Consider the following 14,879-nt stretch of genomic DNA (forward strand, 5'->3'; position numbering starts at 1 on the left):
CGAGCACTCCGCCCATTTTCCATATGTGGTGTTGACTTTTGCGGCTTTGACTTTTGACTTTTGTGGCTTTTCAAAGGTTCGTCGGACGTCGAGGAGTCCCGCAGACCGTCCATTGCGACAACGCGACGAACTTCGTAGGAGCAAGTTGCCAGTTTCGGGAGTTGCGGAATCAAATCGAGGAGGAGACGGACGCAATTCGCAAATTCGCATCAAAAAGCGGATGCGAATTTGCGTTCATACCGCCAAGAGCTCCGCACTTCGGGGGTCTGTGGGAGGCAGATGTGAAGTCTGCAAAGCACCTACTCCTACGGACGGTTGGCAGCCTGCTGTTGACGGCAGAAGAGCTGCAGACAACGCTGGTCGCGGTGGAGGTCGTGCTCAATTCAAGGCCAATCGGAGCTCTCAGTGACGACCCCAGCGACGGCGAGACGCTAACTCCAGGCCACCTGCTAGTGGGAGGACCACTAGCACAATGCCAGCAGAGCGGGCCCCGGACCAGCAGGGTCTGACCTGCTTAAATCGATGGCGAGCTGTCTCGTTGCTCAAGCAACAGTTCTGGCGGCGATGGTCCAAGGAGTATGTCCACAAAGGAGAGGACGGCGTCGTTCGCGTCGCCGTAATTAGAACGAGCACTGGAGGGATGTTTAAGAGGCCTATTCATAAGCTGGCGCGGCTCCCAGTTTGATGAAGCTACAGAGCTTCATGGGGGCCGATGTTGGCGGAGTTCAGCGCATCTTTTGTAGTTAAAAAAAATAATGAAGTCTAGTGTAATTTAGGTTTAGGCCGAAGCGAGAGCACAATAAAGCTTTCGTTGGTCGCTCTGAGAGCGAATTCGCCTAGCTTCGCCACCATAGTAAGAGCTAGGCTTAAGAACATTTAAAGTGTCAGTTGTCGAATATCATTATACATATACTGCACGAATCGCTCTCCGTTTTTTTGTTTTCGCTGACTAGTAAACTTAAACGCCACCAAATCTTTTCGGTTTTGAGAATTAATAAATTAAATTAACTCATTTTATTTTTCATGAGTTAAGTGTAAAAATTTATGAGTTTTTCAAATTTTTACATCTTTACCTTACTTTGAACGAAAATTACTAAGTTATATTAAACTTTAAACGAAAATTACTAAGTCATATTGGTATAAAACTTATTACTTTTGGTATGCAGTTTCAAAAAAAATTTATATTTGCGTGTTCTGTATTTTAGTTTATTAAAATCGAGTGATATTTAACTGAGCTATTCAACTTTTTAGAAAAAAATGCCATTTAATTGCTGACAGTATTTAATCGTTTTAATTCTTTTTTGCTAAAATTTAACATTACTGAGAAACGAGCTTGGGAACTGAACTGAACTGCAGCATGTCTATAAAAATAAATTTTTTGCGTTCCCATTTAAATTTCATCCCAGCTAATCTAGACCAGTTCAGCGACGAACAAGGTGATCGGTTTCACCAAGAAATCGCTACTAAAGAAAAGCGCTCTGATGGCAAAAGTAAAAACAACAACAAAACAAAAGTGGCAATTTGCCCCATTTGGCCGCAGAGTTGAGGGGCCCCACATTCGAGGCCGTTCAATGGACTTCCTTAAATAAAAGAGGAGAACATCTTTTGGTCTTTATAAAATTTTAATATTGAAATTTGATTGAATAAGTGTTGGTCCCCATGCCTACAAATATTAGCTGTCGGGGCCACGATTATATTTTAAGGCACAAAACTCACCAAAGCTATTGCATTTTTGTCTAGCATTTTGTCACATATTTTCATTTCGGACATACTACCTTGATCAAAAAGTTCCCGAAATCACGAAACACTTCCAACGCCTTGTAGATTCTGAAGATAATTCATAATTCTGCCTCCGAGAATATGTTATAAGCTACAAAAAGCTAATAGGAGATTATTAAAGAATTCAGTGCCATGAAGGTCAGAGGCCACTATTTTTAGATTTTGTAATTAACTTAAGAGAGGGAATGAAAAATTTTGAATTAAGGGCCCATAATTTTTTTGCGCCGGGCCCCGAAATGGCTAGCTGCGTCCCTGACAAATGGGAATGACAAGGGAATTGAAACCTGTTAAGTCAAGTATGGCACATTAAAACACCTAAGTTTCTTCTTTGCAAAACCGGTAAAAAAAATTTATATCAGTTGACCTTTGACGAAGCTATGGGCGTATTAGTGAGCGCAAGTATGAAAAAACAGTTTTTTGCGGAAATTTGAAACAAACTTGACCTGCTCCAAAATTTGGTGCCAAATTTGGTTGCTCTATCTCTTACAGTTTTTGAGATCTAGGCGCTCACACGGACGGACGGACGGACAGACCAACAGACACACATACATACATTCTATTTGGACAGGTTATAAAAAATGACACGAGATTTATAACTTTTAAATTTGGTACAAATAACTTAAAAAATAAAAAATTTGTTCATACGCATCGACCGTTCGTATCGATCGCTCCGATTTTTACCAAATTTGGATATGATGTAATGGGCAATTAAATGTACCCAATTTATGAGTTTGACTGAATTATCTCCAAAAGCAAAAAAGATTTTCATACTTAAACTTGATGTTCTACCAATCGGCCCTATGGCAGCTATAGAATACACAGTTTGTGAGTTTGGTTGAAATATCTTAAAAAATAAAAATGTTTTTCATTCTAAAGTAGGATTTTCGACTGATCGTTCCTATGGCAGCTATATTGAAAAGTCTACCGATTTGAACCAAATTCGGTAGGGATATATAACACATCACCAGATACACAACCTGCAAGATTGGATGATATATCTTAAGAAACAGCAGAAGTTTTCATACTACAGGCTGATTCTGAACCGATCTCTCCTATGGCAGCTATATGATATAGTATACCGATTTGAACTAAATATGGTCAAAATGTGTAAAATAACAACAAAGTTATATTGTGTGAGATTGGTTAAAATATCTCGAAAATCACAACGAATTTTCATACTAAAGGTCATGCTGCTCAACAAGGAAGTCATCAAAGTCGACAAAAACATGCCTAGACACAAAATAATATTATATCGCCGTCTCTCAATAGATTTTAATGTATCATATCTTGTATCTTAATGCAGCTATGCAAATGAAATAGAAAATAAAATGTAATTTTTTTTTACTTTTCCTCGAATTTTAACTAAAAAAAAGCTAAGAAAAAAGCTTTAAAAAAACATTATTTTCTTTATTCAAAAATTGATGTCTCTTTTACTACTGGCTTAAATATTTAACTTTATATAACTGAATTATAAATATATTCATAAGCTTTTTGAAAAAGTAAAGCTTTTTTAAATAGGTTTTGGCATTATCGAGTATTGATGACAAACGTGGGCGCACTTCTGAAAAAAGTAATAAAAAAAAAAAAATTTTTTTTTAAATTCGAAAAAAAAATCTAACTATAAAAAAAAATGTTTTTCGTCATTTGGGCCCCAAATCTATCCAAAAAAGGAGGTTTGGTTCTTGTAATAGACAACAAGTTCAAATTTGTTGCCTAGTGCTATCATTGAAAAAAAAAACATAAGAAATCAGAAATTCAAAATCAGAAATCGAGCGGAAATGCATATGTTAAAATATGGTAAAATTATAAAGATTTTGGTGTCAATCATTATTTTCTAGGACAATTATTTATAGTTTGTTTTTTTTTTTTTTTTTAATTAAAATATCATTATTTACGGTCCCTGGAACAAACACAATATACCCTTTTACTTATTTTGTAAGTAACGGGAATATAAACATAAAACCAAATATAATGAGAGTTACCTCTTTTACGATAGTATAAGCGTTTGCGACACCTTCACGTAAATCCTTTGGTCGGCCTTGACGTTTTTTACCAATTTTGGTTTTTCTTCTTCTGTTTAAAGATGGTCCTGCAGACAACATGTCAAACGTGGTTTCTGCGGTAAACTAAAAGAAGGAAAATAGATAATTACTAATAAAAAACAACACTTAATATTAAATAATGTGAGTTGATCTGGATGCACTCTTTGAGAGTTATGTAACCAATTTTTGTGGATTTATCCTTTGTAGAATTTGAGTAGTTTAGTAGTAGTAGTTTAAAAAACCACGTGCATAAGTGTAATGAGCAAGGCTTGTTGTACAGCTGTTTCAATAGATGTTAAGCTCTATCCGTTGGGCTGACATGACCAGCGATCTATGCTTAATGTCAACTCTGCGTCGCTAAAACCAGAAAAGTTGGATAGCTGATCTCTCCCTTTGTGTTTTTTGTTGATGCTTTAAATAAGTGAAACCACCATCGGTATTTACTGTCCAATAATAGTAAAGCAGTGTCTCGCCTGTGTGTTTGGCATTACACCAAAGTACAACGAGCGTTGCCCCGTGCTTTCATATAAGTGTTTTGCGTGTTGTTACTTATTGATATAGTGTCAATTTCGAAAAAAAAATCTAGCACTCAACTCAGATAAACTACTCAGATTCTACTTAACAGGAAGGTCGCTAAAGTAGCGAAAAATCTTCAACAGTTAATGGTAACAGTTTTGTTAATTTTTTTTATCTTTTATGGTTTCTGCACAAGCAGGTTACCCAAGTGCAAAAAGTACCTAGAAACTATGGATCGCAAACAGTGGTAGGCCCCAACACAATCACATTTAAACTTAGCGTTTGTATGCGCAACAGACACGATGCGTGTAAAAACAGAGATATATATTAGTGACAACCGCTGAGTAATACTCTATACATGTGAAGCAGCGTTGCGGCAGAGCGAAACCCTCTGCACGGTGCACGGGCCTTGCCGAACACTCATTTGGAACCATCCCTCACCTAGATCCAAAGTTAAAGTTCTTCACCTACTTTTCGTAATTGAGTCATTGTGCGATCGTTTCTATGGCAGCTATATGATAGAGTGACCCTGGGCAGGTCTGAAATGTAAAGGGATGTTCACGTTGCCAGTAATGCAAATGTGAAAACTCTAAATGTTTCTGGTGTACTGATGTTAACTTTTGTATCTTGCTTAAATTAATATCGATTTGTACTTGTTGGGGTAAGGATTCATATGTTTTCGTAAACTTTTTGGGAACTTATAATAAATAATCGTTCCATTTTATAATTATTATATTTGGAGCTTAAAGTAAAAGTAGAATCCAATATTTACCTGAAGCAAGTGAATTATTCTTGACGTAATCTCCAGAGCAGCAAATGCCGTTCGAGCACTAAAACTTTGGGCACCAAGTTGAAAACCTCGAATAATCCGTCCATCCTTGTTATATTGTTGTAATGGAAGTCTGAACAAATCAAAGAATCCTTGAACTAAAAAAAACATTTGACATTAATTGCATAAAAAATTATTGTGACAATTTTGCCCTTCCCATTTGTCCGAACACGTCCCCATTTGTGTGAGCATGTTGTTCTAAGAGAATAAGAGCTAGATACACTATACTGTAAATGAAGGTTCCCGGTTACCATGCGCACATCTATTTCAGATAGCATCACAAGACCGATCTCCCGTGAAACCAAATAGATAGATAGATAAGATAAGATAAAGCTAAATAGGTAATATGAGTTTGCATTTAAATAAGCAAACATATATATATATAAGTATAGATATATACATATATATATATATACTCTTTTCCACTCGAATTCACTCCTCTATTAAACGTTTAACCGAACTATTTCGTTTCACCCTGGTTGGTGCAGGTTTATATTGATGTCGAGATCAATCTCATTTTCGGCCCATACACCAAAATCACGACGCACTGCATGGTCTCGCGGCTTAAATAAGCTGGATCTTGTATGGTCGCAAGCCAACATTATTGCGCAAAATCTTCTATAAAGTTGATGGACAAAGCTCCAATTGGTGTCCACGGTGGCGAATCGATTCATTCGGGTCCTCTTCAACACTTGGCCCTACAGCGGCAATTGTTTCCTCGGTGTGCATTGTTCGACGTCTCTGCGGATGCGTATTATCACATAGAGTAAACGTAGTGCGAAAACGATCCATGGTTAACCGAATTAATTGCTCTGATGGACGACTATGTCGACCATGAAATGGACGGAGCTTGCGGTAAATTTCGCGAGCTGAACCATTATTTTCGAAATAAATTAGCACACTTTGCAAGCGTTGTTCTTCTGTCAGCCTGTTCATGATAAAATGGCAAACCAAACTGAACATTAATGACATTAGAGTAGCGGATTTAACACAAAAAATGTCAGCTTTATCTCTATTGGAAAAACAAACCTCTTCAAAAAACATCCTTTATTTCATATCGGAGCTAGTGGTGGGAGAATAGTACATTTCGAACTAATGTAATAGCATTTCTAAGGAAATCGAGAAAGTATAATCACTAGATTACACAAAAATAAAATAAATAAATGGCGCCAAATTTGAAACGATACAACACTAAGACAAAAAGTAGTGGTTATATATTATATAATATATAATTCTAATCTTTATTAATATGCAAATAAATAAATAAATCAACAACTTGAGTGCAATGTAGCTTCGAATTTTTTTAGCACATATCACTGCGGACGGCAGTTCGCGTTAGTGACGAAAGCAGCACGAAGGGTGCGAAAGGCGACTAACTATATATACAGCTAAGTTGGAAAATTTGCGCCGACTGTCCGATCAGATCAAGTTATATACCGATCGAAAGGTTTAGTCCTAACTTACAAAATGGCATACTAAAACTTTTTCTAATTCACCTGGGTAATGAGATACGGGGGTGTAAGTGGGAGGGGAAAAATTTGTATGATCGCAGCTTGTGGAGCCGTTGGGGCTTTTTGGTAAAATTATTTATTTTTTTAAAATTCTTATCAAAAATACGCGTCGATTGATACCTTGATGACCCAAATCCGTTAACTGGTTGAATAGATAAATAAATTTGAAATTTTTAGTGGACTTTTCAAAATGAAATGAAAAGTTAGTTTCTTTGTTTGTCTGTCTGTTTGTATCAAAGCGCTAAAAAAGCTAAGATGTAATGATGGGGATTTATTCCTCTTTGAAAATCTAGAAATGTTTGTTTTACGACTTTTTCAATTTCCCGCTAGTTTAGCGGGAAAACGCTAAGTCCCGCTAAAATTGAAGCTCCAACAGTTTCCAAACCATAGAAGCTACAGATATGTTCTATATATCATTGGAAAGGTATGTTTGAGGGCTTTTATGCGTACCTTAAAAATTTTACAGGTGATATAATGTTTTTAAGCTTACATTTTGGCTATTTTTGACAAAACGGCTCTAACGATTTCTGTTAAATTTTATAATGTTGTAGAACGTACAATTTCGCGTTTTTTGGTATATGAAACATAAATTTTGGTTGAGGGGTTTGGAAGATATTACCTGTTAAGTGAATAAATACATTTTTCTATCGGTCGAAAATCACGTTTTAGTACGAAAAACTTTTTTGTTTTATGAGATATCTCAACCAAACCGATACAATATGCATTTAAATTGGTTTTATATATCCTGACCAAAGTTGGTTTAAATCGGACTACTATATCATATAGCTGTCATAGGACCGATTGGGTCAAAATAAGGTTTTAGTATGAAAAACTTGTTTGTTTAGTGAAATATTTTAACCAAATTGATAGCATTTGCATTTAAGTCAGTTTTAAAAATCCTGACCGAAGTTAGTTCTTATCGGATCACTATATCATATAGCCAATCGGTCCAATATTAAGTCTTGGTATGAAAAACTTTTTTGTTTTACGAGATATCGTAACCAAATTAATAGAATATGCATTAAAATTAGACTTATATATTCTGACCAAAGTTGGTTCTAATCGAACCACTATATCATATAGCTGTCATAGCACCGATCGGGCGAAATCCAAGTCTTAGTATTAACAACTTTATTTTTTCATAGTAAGTACGTGGTCTCCGACAGTAGAGTATGCTCGGCTGTAGCAACGCGAGCAAAGCGAGCAGGGGGCGGAGCCCCCTAGTTTTTCTTTATAATTAAAGAACAATTTTTTTTTAAATATGAAATACGTTGAACAACTAAATTTATATATTTTACTATTTGCCTGCATTAATGATAAAGTTACAATGTCAAAAGCAAAAGCAATTGCAAAAATTTCTGATATCCCACAAAAAAAACCTCTACACGAGGTAAAAATGACGAAAGCAATTTCTAGCCCCAAAATTTCTGATATCAATTTTGTGACGAACAAAATTCAATTCAATCTAAAATTATAAATAAAATATAAATTAATAAAAAAAAAGCGAAAATAGGCATTCGGCACTGCGCAAAACGTAATTTTTATGTACAAAGAAGCTCACCCTTTTTGCTCACAGTGCACAATGCCTATTTTCGCTTTTTTTTATTAATTTATATTTTCATTTATAATTTTTAGATTAAATTGAATTTTGTTCGTCACAAAATTGGATATCAGAAATTTTGGGGCTAGAAATTGCTTTCGTCACTAGACTTTTACCTCGAGTAGAGGTTTTTTTTGTGGTTTGGAATTATCAGGTTCTCAGACTGTCGCTCTTGAAGCACATGCACCTTGTCTTCAATCATTCGTTGTTCCACAGATGCATAAGAATGCAGTTTTCTTTGTTTAGTGTGAGCAAACCGAAAAAGTGACTTCTTTTTCACCAGGGGCATATTAAACAACGAAATAAGCTCAAAATTCTTCAATTAATTTTATCAAAATATTTTAATTTCGGTTGTCAAATTATTTGTAAACAAAACAAAATGCTTGATGCAAATGCTGTGCAATGAGGACAGGAAGTCACATACTTATCGATGGCACCGTTTTTTTCTGTAAATGGACATTGGTGTGCACAGGGCATAAGAGTCGGTTGTGCTAAATTCCAAATAAATGCACGAATCAACGCTGAGCAATTAGCAAACATGAATTTGTCGCATCAAATCAAAAAATTAGATCAACGGTGGGCAAGGAATTTGCAATCGTGAGCACTACAACAACATATACAACAAACACAACTTCTGAATTCATAAATTAAAGCAAAATGAACACATTTATGACTCTGTGTGTCGCGACGTAAAATGTGTGTGGTTGTTGTGTGTTTTAATGAGCCAACAAAATTATACACTAAAAGAAGTTCTAATTAATTTTATTTGCAAGTCGAACGATTATTATGTGGTAAAAATCAAAACGCATCAAAACCAACTTTACTTTTTACACAGTGTACAAGACGCTGCTGAAGTCATAAATCATAGCAAAATGAACACTTTTATGACGGTACGCGTCGCAGCCGAAACTCGAGCATTTGCTGTGTGTTTGTTGTTTAGTTTTATTGGGGATCATAAATGACTTGCGCGTAGCGTCAAAAGTTGTTGTTGTATTGTCGAAAATCTCGAGCTAGCCAATTTACCGGTTTGAGTTTTGTGAGAAGCGCGAGCAAGGGCTTGCCCACCGCTGCTAAAAAAAGGCGAAAATTGGCATTGTGCACTGTGAGCAAAAAGGGTGAGCTTCTTTGTTCATAAAAATTACTTTTTGTGCAGTGCCGAATGCCAATTTTTGCCTTTTTTTTTATTAATTTAAATTTTTATTTAAAATTTTTAGGTTAAACTGAATTTTGTTCGTCATAAAATTGGATATCAGAAATTTTGGGGCTAGAAATTGCTTTCGTCACTAGACTTTTACCTCGTGTAGAGGTTTTTTTTTGGGATATCAGAAATTTTTGCAATTGCTTTTGCTTTTGACATTGTAACTTTATCATTAATGCAGGCAAATAGTAAAATATATAAATTTATTTGTTGAACGTATTACATATAAAAAAATTTTTTTTCTTTAATTATAAAGAAAAACTAGGGGCTCCACCCCCTGCTCGCTTTGCTCGCGTTGCTACAGCCGAGACCCCGTACTTACTATGAAAAAAAAAGTTTTTCATACTAAGACTCGGATTTCGCCCGATCGGTCCTATGACAGCTATATAATATAGTGGCTCGATTAGAACCAACTTTGGTCAGGATATATAAGTCTAACTTAAATGCATGTTATATTAGTTTGCTAACGATATCTCGTAGAACAAAAAAGTTTTTCATACTAAGACTTAATATTGGACCGATCGGTCCTATGACAGCTTTATTATATAGTGGTCCGATTTGAGCCAACTTTGGTCAGGATATATAAAACCAAGTTAAATGCATATTGTATTAGTTTGGTTAATATTTCTCATAAAACAATAAAGTTTTTCACAGTAGGACTTGATTTTCGCCCGATTGGTCCTATGACAGCTATATGATATAGTAGTCCGATAAGAACTAACTTCGGTCAGGATTTTTAAAACTAACCTAAATGCATATGCTATCAACTTGGTTAAAATATCACACTAAACAAAAAAGTTTTTCATACTAAAACCTAATTTTGACCCGATCGGTCCTATGACAGCTATATGATATAGTGGTCCGATTTAAACCAACTTTAGTCAGGATATATAAAACCAAGTTAAATGCATATTGTATCAGTTTGGTTTAGTCCTAACTTACAAAATGGCGTTCTAAAACTTCTTCTAACACACTTGGTACATGAGATACGGGAGTGTAAGTGGGAGGGTCAAAATTTAAACGATTGCAGCAAATGGGGTCTTTTGGTATAATTTTTTTTTTTATTTTTATCAAAAATACGCGACGATTGCTACCTCGATCACCCAATAATTAAATTTTGAATTAAATTTGAAATTTTTAGTGAACGTCTGAAAATGAGATGAAGAGTCAGCTTGTTTGTTTGTATGTTTGCATCAAAGCGCTAAAAAACCTTAGATGTAATGATTGGGATTTAATACTTTTCGAAAATCTAAAAAAGTTTGTTTTACGACATTTTAAAAAAACGGCTAGCTTAGCGGAAAAACGCTAGTCCCGCTAAAATGTAAACCCCAAAAGTAGCCAAAGCTTAGAATCTACAGAAATGTCCAATATATCATTGGAAAGGTGAGTTTAGCTTTTAGGCGTACCTTTTATTCTAAAGTACTCAGGTAACATTTTACAGGTAAAATAAGGTTTCTTAGCTTACATTTTAGCGATTTTTTAAAAATTGACACATGACATCTTCAATACAAATTCAATGGGTTATAGTCAATAATTCAATTCCGCATTTTTTGGTTAACACACATATCTGTAAAAATTCGATTCGGCAAGCTATTTCCGATTAAAGCCTGGTGTGGACATAGGATAAAAGCTGTGCGCTAAATACCAAATCCATATAAAAAACAGTTGCTAAATTAGCTAGACGGAAATTTAGCCAGCGTTTTAGCTGGTTCCTTCGGAGAACGGATAACACAGAGTTGCCAGATCAAGAAATTGTCGTTTTTCAACACTGCTAGCTTTTAGCTCTGGTGACTGCCAAAATATGGAATTGTTCAAACATTTGATGCCTAACAAGCTAAAAATGTGCGTTATTCATTTGAAAACCAAACAAAGACGTCTGGAGTTTTTAAGCCAGGAGAAAATTGCATGAATATTAGCTAAAACTAAAACAATCTGTCAGCCCAAATTATATAAATTAACAATTTTTATTAATAAAATAGAAAAATACACACATAACTGTTATGTTGCTCTGCATATGCTTCTTACTTGAATAACAACACGCTAAATATCCTTAACTTTCGTCATTTTCCATTTTCCATGACCCTTAAATGTAATCTAATCAGTTGTGCGTTTTTAAAAAGGTAATCAAAACACAGCTGACGTAACAGAGTATTGATTTGGCAACACTGCTTTCGCTCGCCGACGGATAAATATTGAGCACTTTCCCTTCGTTAGTGTCAAATCTTATGTCCATACTCAGCTTAAGTGTATATATACATATTACTAAGAGTTCAAAGATGACAGCAGCAACAAAGTGGCATATCAGCAAACCTATGTAGCAGACAGCTTTTGCGCGAAAAAAATAACCTGTGTTGGCAGTAAATTTTGTTTTGTGTTTCAAAATGGACAGTTTTGCCAGCTAGTTTGGTTTTCTTTTTTTTTTTAACTTAGATATGAACATGCTGACTGAAGTTCGTTTAAATAGGTCCACTATATCATATAGCTGTCATCGGACCGATAGCACAAAAATCAAGTCTTAGTTTGAAAAAGTTTTTTGTTTTTTGAGATATCTTAACCAAACTGATAGAACATGCATTTATGTTTGTTTTGTACATTCTGACCAGGTTTGGTTCAAATCGGTTTCATATATAATATAGCTGTCATAGGAACAATTGGTCGAAAATAAACTTTTAGAAAAGATTAGAAAAGCTAGCGTGCTCGACTGTAGCAGCACCTCACCGCGAGCAAAGCAAGCAGGGACTGGAATATGATTTCGTCACTAGACTTGTACCTTGTGTACTTGTATACAATTTATTCACGTTGTCGTGAGCCCATTCAGTTGAGTGGCAGTGTAATAGAAAAATGTATTTTAGGATCCTTAATATGTGATTTGGAATATGAATTGAATTGTATAATACAAATATTGTAAATTTTGGTAATTTAAAAGTTCTTTAATTTTATTTATTTTTTTTTAAAAGGGCAAGCGCCCTCGGGCGTTAGACACTTAGAAATGTCATAGCGCACTCAACTATTAAAAACTTGTATCATGAATCAACGAGAGTACCGTTAATATAAGTACCGTTTATTACGTTATGTTAGACACTTAAAAGTGTCATAGGGCACTCAACTAATAAAAACTTGTATCATGAATCAACGAGAGTAGCGTTAATAAAAGTACCGTTTATTATGTTATCTATCTAAGGCATTTTACATGTTTTCGGCACAATGAAAACAACAAAACTTGCTTTGAGTGTTACAAAAATTTGAAATAATGGTCAACTAAATCTCTATTGATCTCCCCATATTGCAGACAAATAGTTGAAACTCATTTAAAAGTGTATCAATAGAGTAAGAATTCATTAATATTCAAAGGCTTTTTAACAAAAAGTGTCGGTGAAAAAACGCTCGCCAGACGCAATTTTAACTCTTACTAATAATCCTTTATTTATAGCAAGGTGCACTATTTTCACTCATACTTACATAATTGAAGGACGGCATTCGTAGGTCCGATCCCACTTAAAATATTGGGGAGCTGGTTCCTTTTAATATCTTTAATCCATTCTTTACACAAAAATTCGAACAACTTATTCCAGCCTAAGAGTCCTCGCCTGAAACGTAACAAAATGAATGTATCACAACATTTTAAAGGTTTATAGAACTAAAAATATTTGGAAGGACTAGTCGGAACCCCGACAATATTAAAACTCATTGCATACTATTAATGCTGTTACTGCCTTTCTGCTTTACCGATTTTGATGCGATTAGGTAGGATGATAGATAATAATAAAAGATAACGTTAATTACGTGTGGTGGTTTTTCGGTGTCGGTTGAATGTCTACTATGTCGAAGAATTTTCTTATGACATTGTTTAGCGTGTGACAAGACTCTGTGAAAAGAAAACCCGTAGGATTTTTGCTTGGCAATCGAAGCGAATAATATGTAGAACAAAATTTACTATCGGTAAAAAAGTGTCGGTAAAAAAATCCTTGTCTAAAGCCTGCTTAAAGAATATTAAGAAACGACACAACGACACCTGTTTGAATGTACAGTGTCTCTGCCTTGTGTTCCTGTCTCGGTTTCTCAATCAGAGGTGCCACAAAATACACTTCCGCTTGAATTTCACTTCTATTTCATTCCGCTGTGCCACAAATAATCAAAAAAATAATTTTGGGCGAAGCGAATCAGCTCTCAATCCCCTGACATCCGATGCTGCCACCTAGACCGATTTAGATTTTCGCTGTCGGGGTCAGCGATACCATATTTTTCAATCAGAGCTTGAAGTAAGGGAATTTTAAATATATATATGAAATTGCTTTTGTTTTCTTGAAATTAAGCATTAAAAAAATTATCTCTTTTGAGGTAAAATAAGTTTTACTGCAAAAATCTTTTACTTATTGTGCAATTTGTGAAAACATTTGTGGGCAGTTGTACTTCTGCCAGGTGACATCTTCTTAAAATCGTCATCACCGTTTTTAATTTTCTTTAGCCGGAGCTCTTCGATGATCAACTGTCTCGCTAATGGCATATTTATTTATTTTGATCAAAACAATTTAAAGTTGTTTTGTTTTGAATTATGTTTTGATGAGATGTTTTGAATTATGATCACTATGAGATGCCATACTGTTTCCAGACAGTTGCTAGAGTTGCTTAAATTTATTATTGGGTAAAAGAATATCGACTTTTTGTGCGTAACAGGCAGAAGGAGGCGTGACAGACCCATTCTATATAAAACTGTTTGTCCGGACTGACTGAGTGATCTTCGTGCAGCCCAAACGGTAAGACCGAGGTGGATGAAATTTGGGCACAACACAGCTGAGATTTTTGCGTGCAATAAGACGGCTTTTTTTTTAAGAAATTCGCACTGAAATTATGGAACTATATTTAATTAACTGCCATTTTATTGAATTCATGCTTTTTTGCACTAACATAGCAACAAAAATGAGCTTTCTAGATAACGGTCAGCCGCGGTAATGCCACAGCAGGGTGTCGAAAATTTTTTGTGCAGATATCACGCAAAAAACCCTTCTCAGCAGAAAAATTAAATATTTTATTGCGTTTCTGCTATGGACTTTAAGAAAACTTTTATTTATAAAGTAGTTTTAAATGTTTAAAATGGAAAAAAATTAGATAGAGCTCCTGGGTTCAGAAAATAATGTCTATTACAGCAGTCTCAAGCTAGAGCCCAGTTAAAATCAACAATTGAGGGGCGCACAGCTAAATCGTATTATGCGCTTGGCAAAAAGTACAATATGATCGACAAAACTAAAAAAAAACTTTGTAAAAGACACCCATATGATGAAATTATCTAAAAAGCCGTTCCTAAAGCCACAGAAGTAATGAGAGAGACAATTAAACTTTGACTGCTAGGGCTTTCTAGGAATTTGTTTACTGCAAGCTGTTCAAGGGTTTGCATAATGGATGATGA

The 14,879-nt window shown here is 35.1% G+C and overlaps 1 protein-coding gene across 1 annotated transcript in view; it reads right to left on the reverse strand.

The window, feature by feature from the left end:
* LOC117782702 (autophagy-related protein 2 homolog B) overlaps nucleotides 1–14,879 on the reverse strand; it is a 131,045-nt gene that overhangs the window by 1,514 nt on the left and 114,652 nt on the right. The window contains exons 17-19 of the mRNA XM_034619729.1: nucleotides 12,935–13,062; nucleotides 5,110–5,264; nucleotides 3,762–3,905 (exon numbers count right to left, since the gene is read on the reverse strand). Of these exons, the coding sequence (XP_034475620.1) occupies nucleotides 3,762–3,905; nucleotides 5,110–5,264; nucleotides 12,935–13,062 (427 nt within the window). The remainder of the gene's footprint in view (nucleotides 1–3,761; nucleotides 3,906–5,109; nucleotides 5,265–12,934; nucleotides 13,063–14,879) is intronic.

This window comes from Drosophila innubila (genome assembly GCF_004354385.1).
Source record: "Drosophila innubila isolate TH190305 chromosome 2L unlocalized genomic scaffold, UK_Dinn_1.0 5_B_2L, whole genome shotgun sequence".
NCBI classification, from domain to species: domain Eukaryota; kingdom Metazoa; phylum Arthropoda; class Insecta; order Diptera; family Drosophilidae; genus Drosophila; species Drosophila innubila.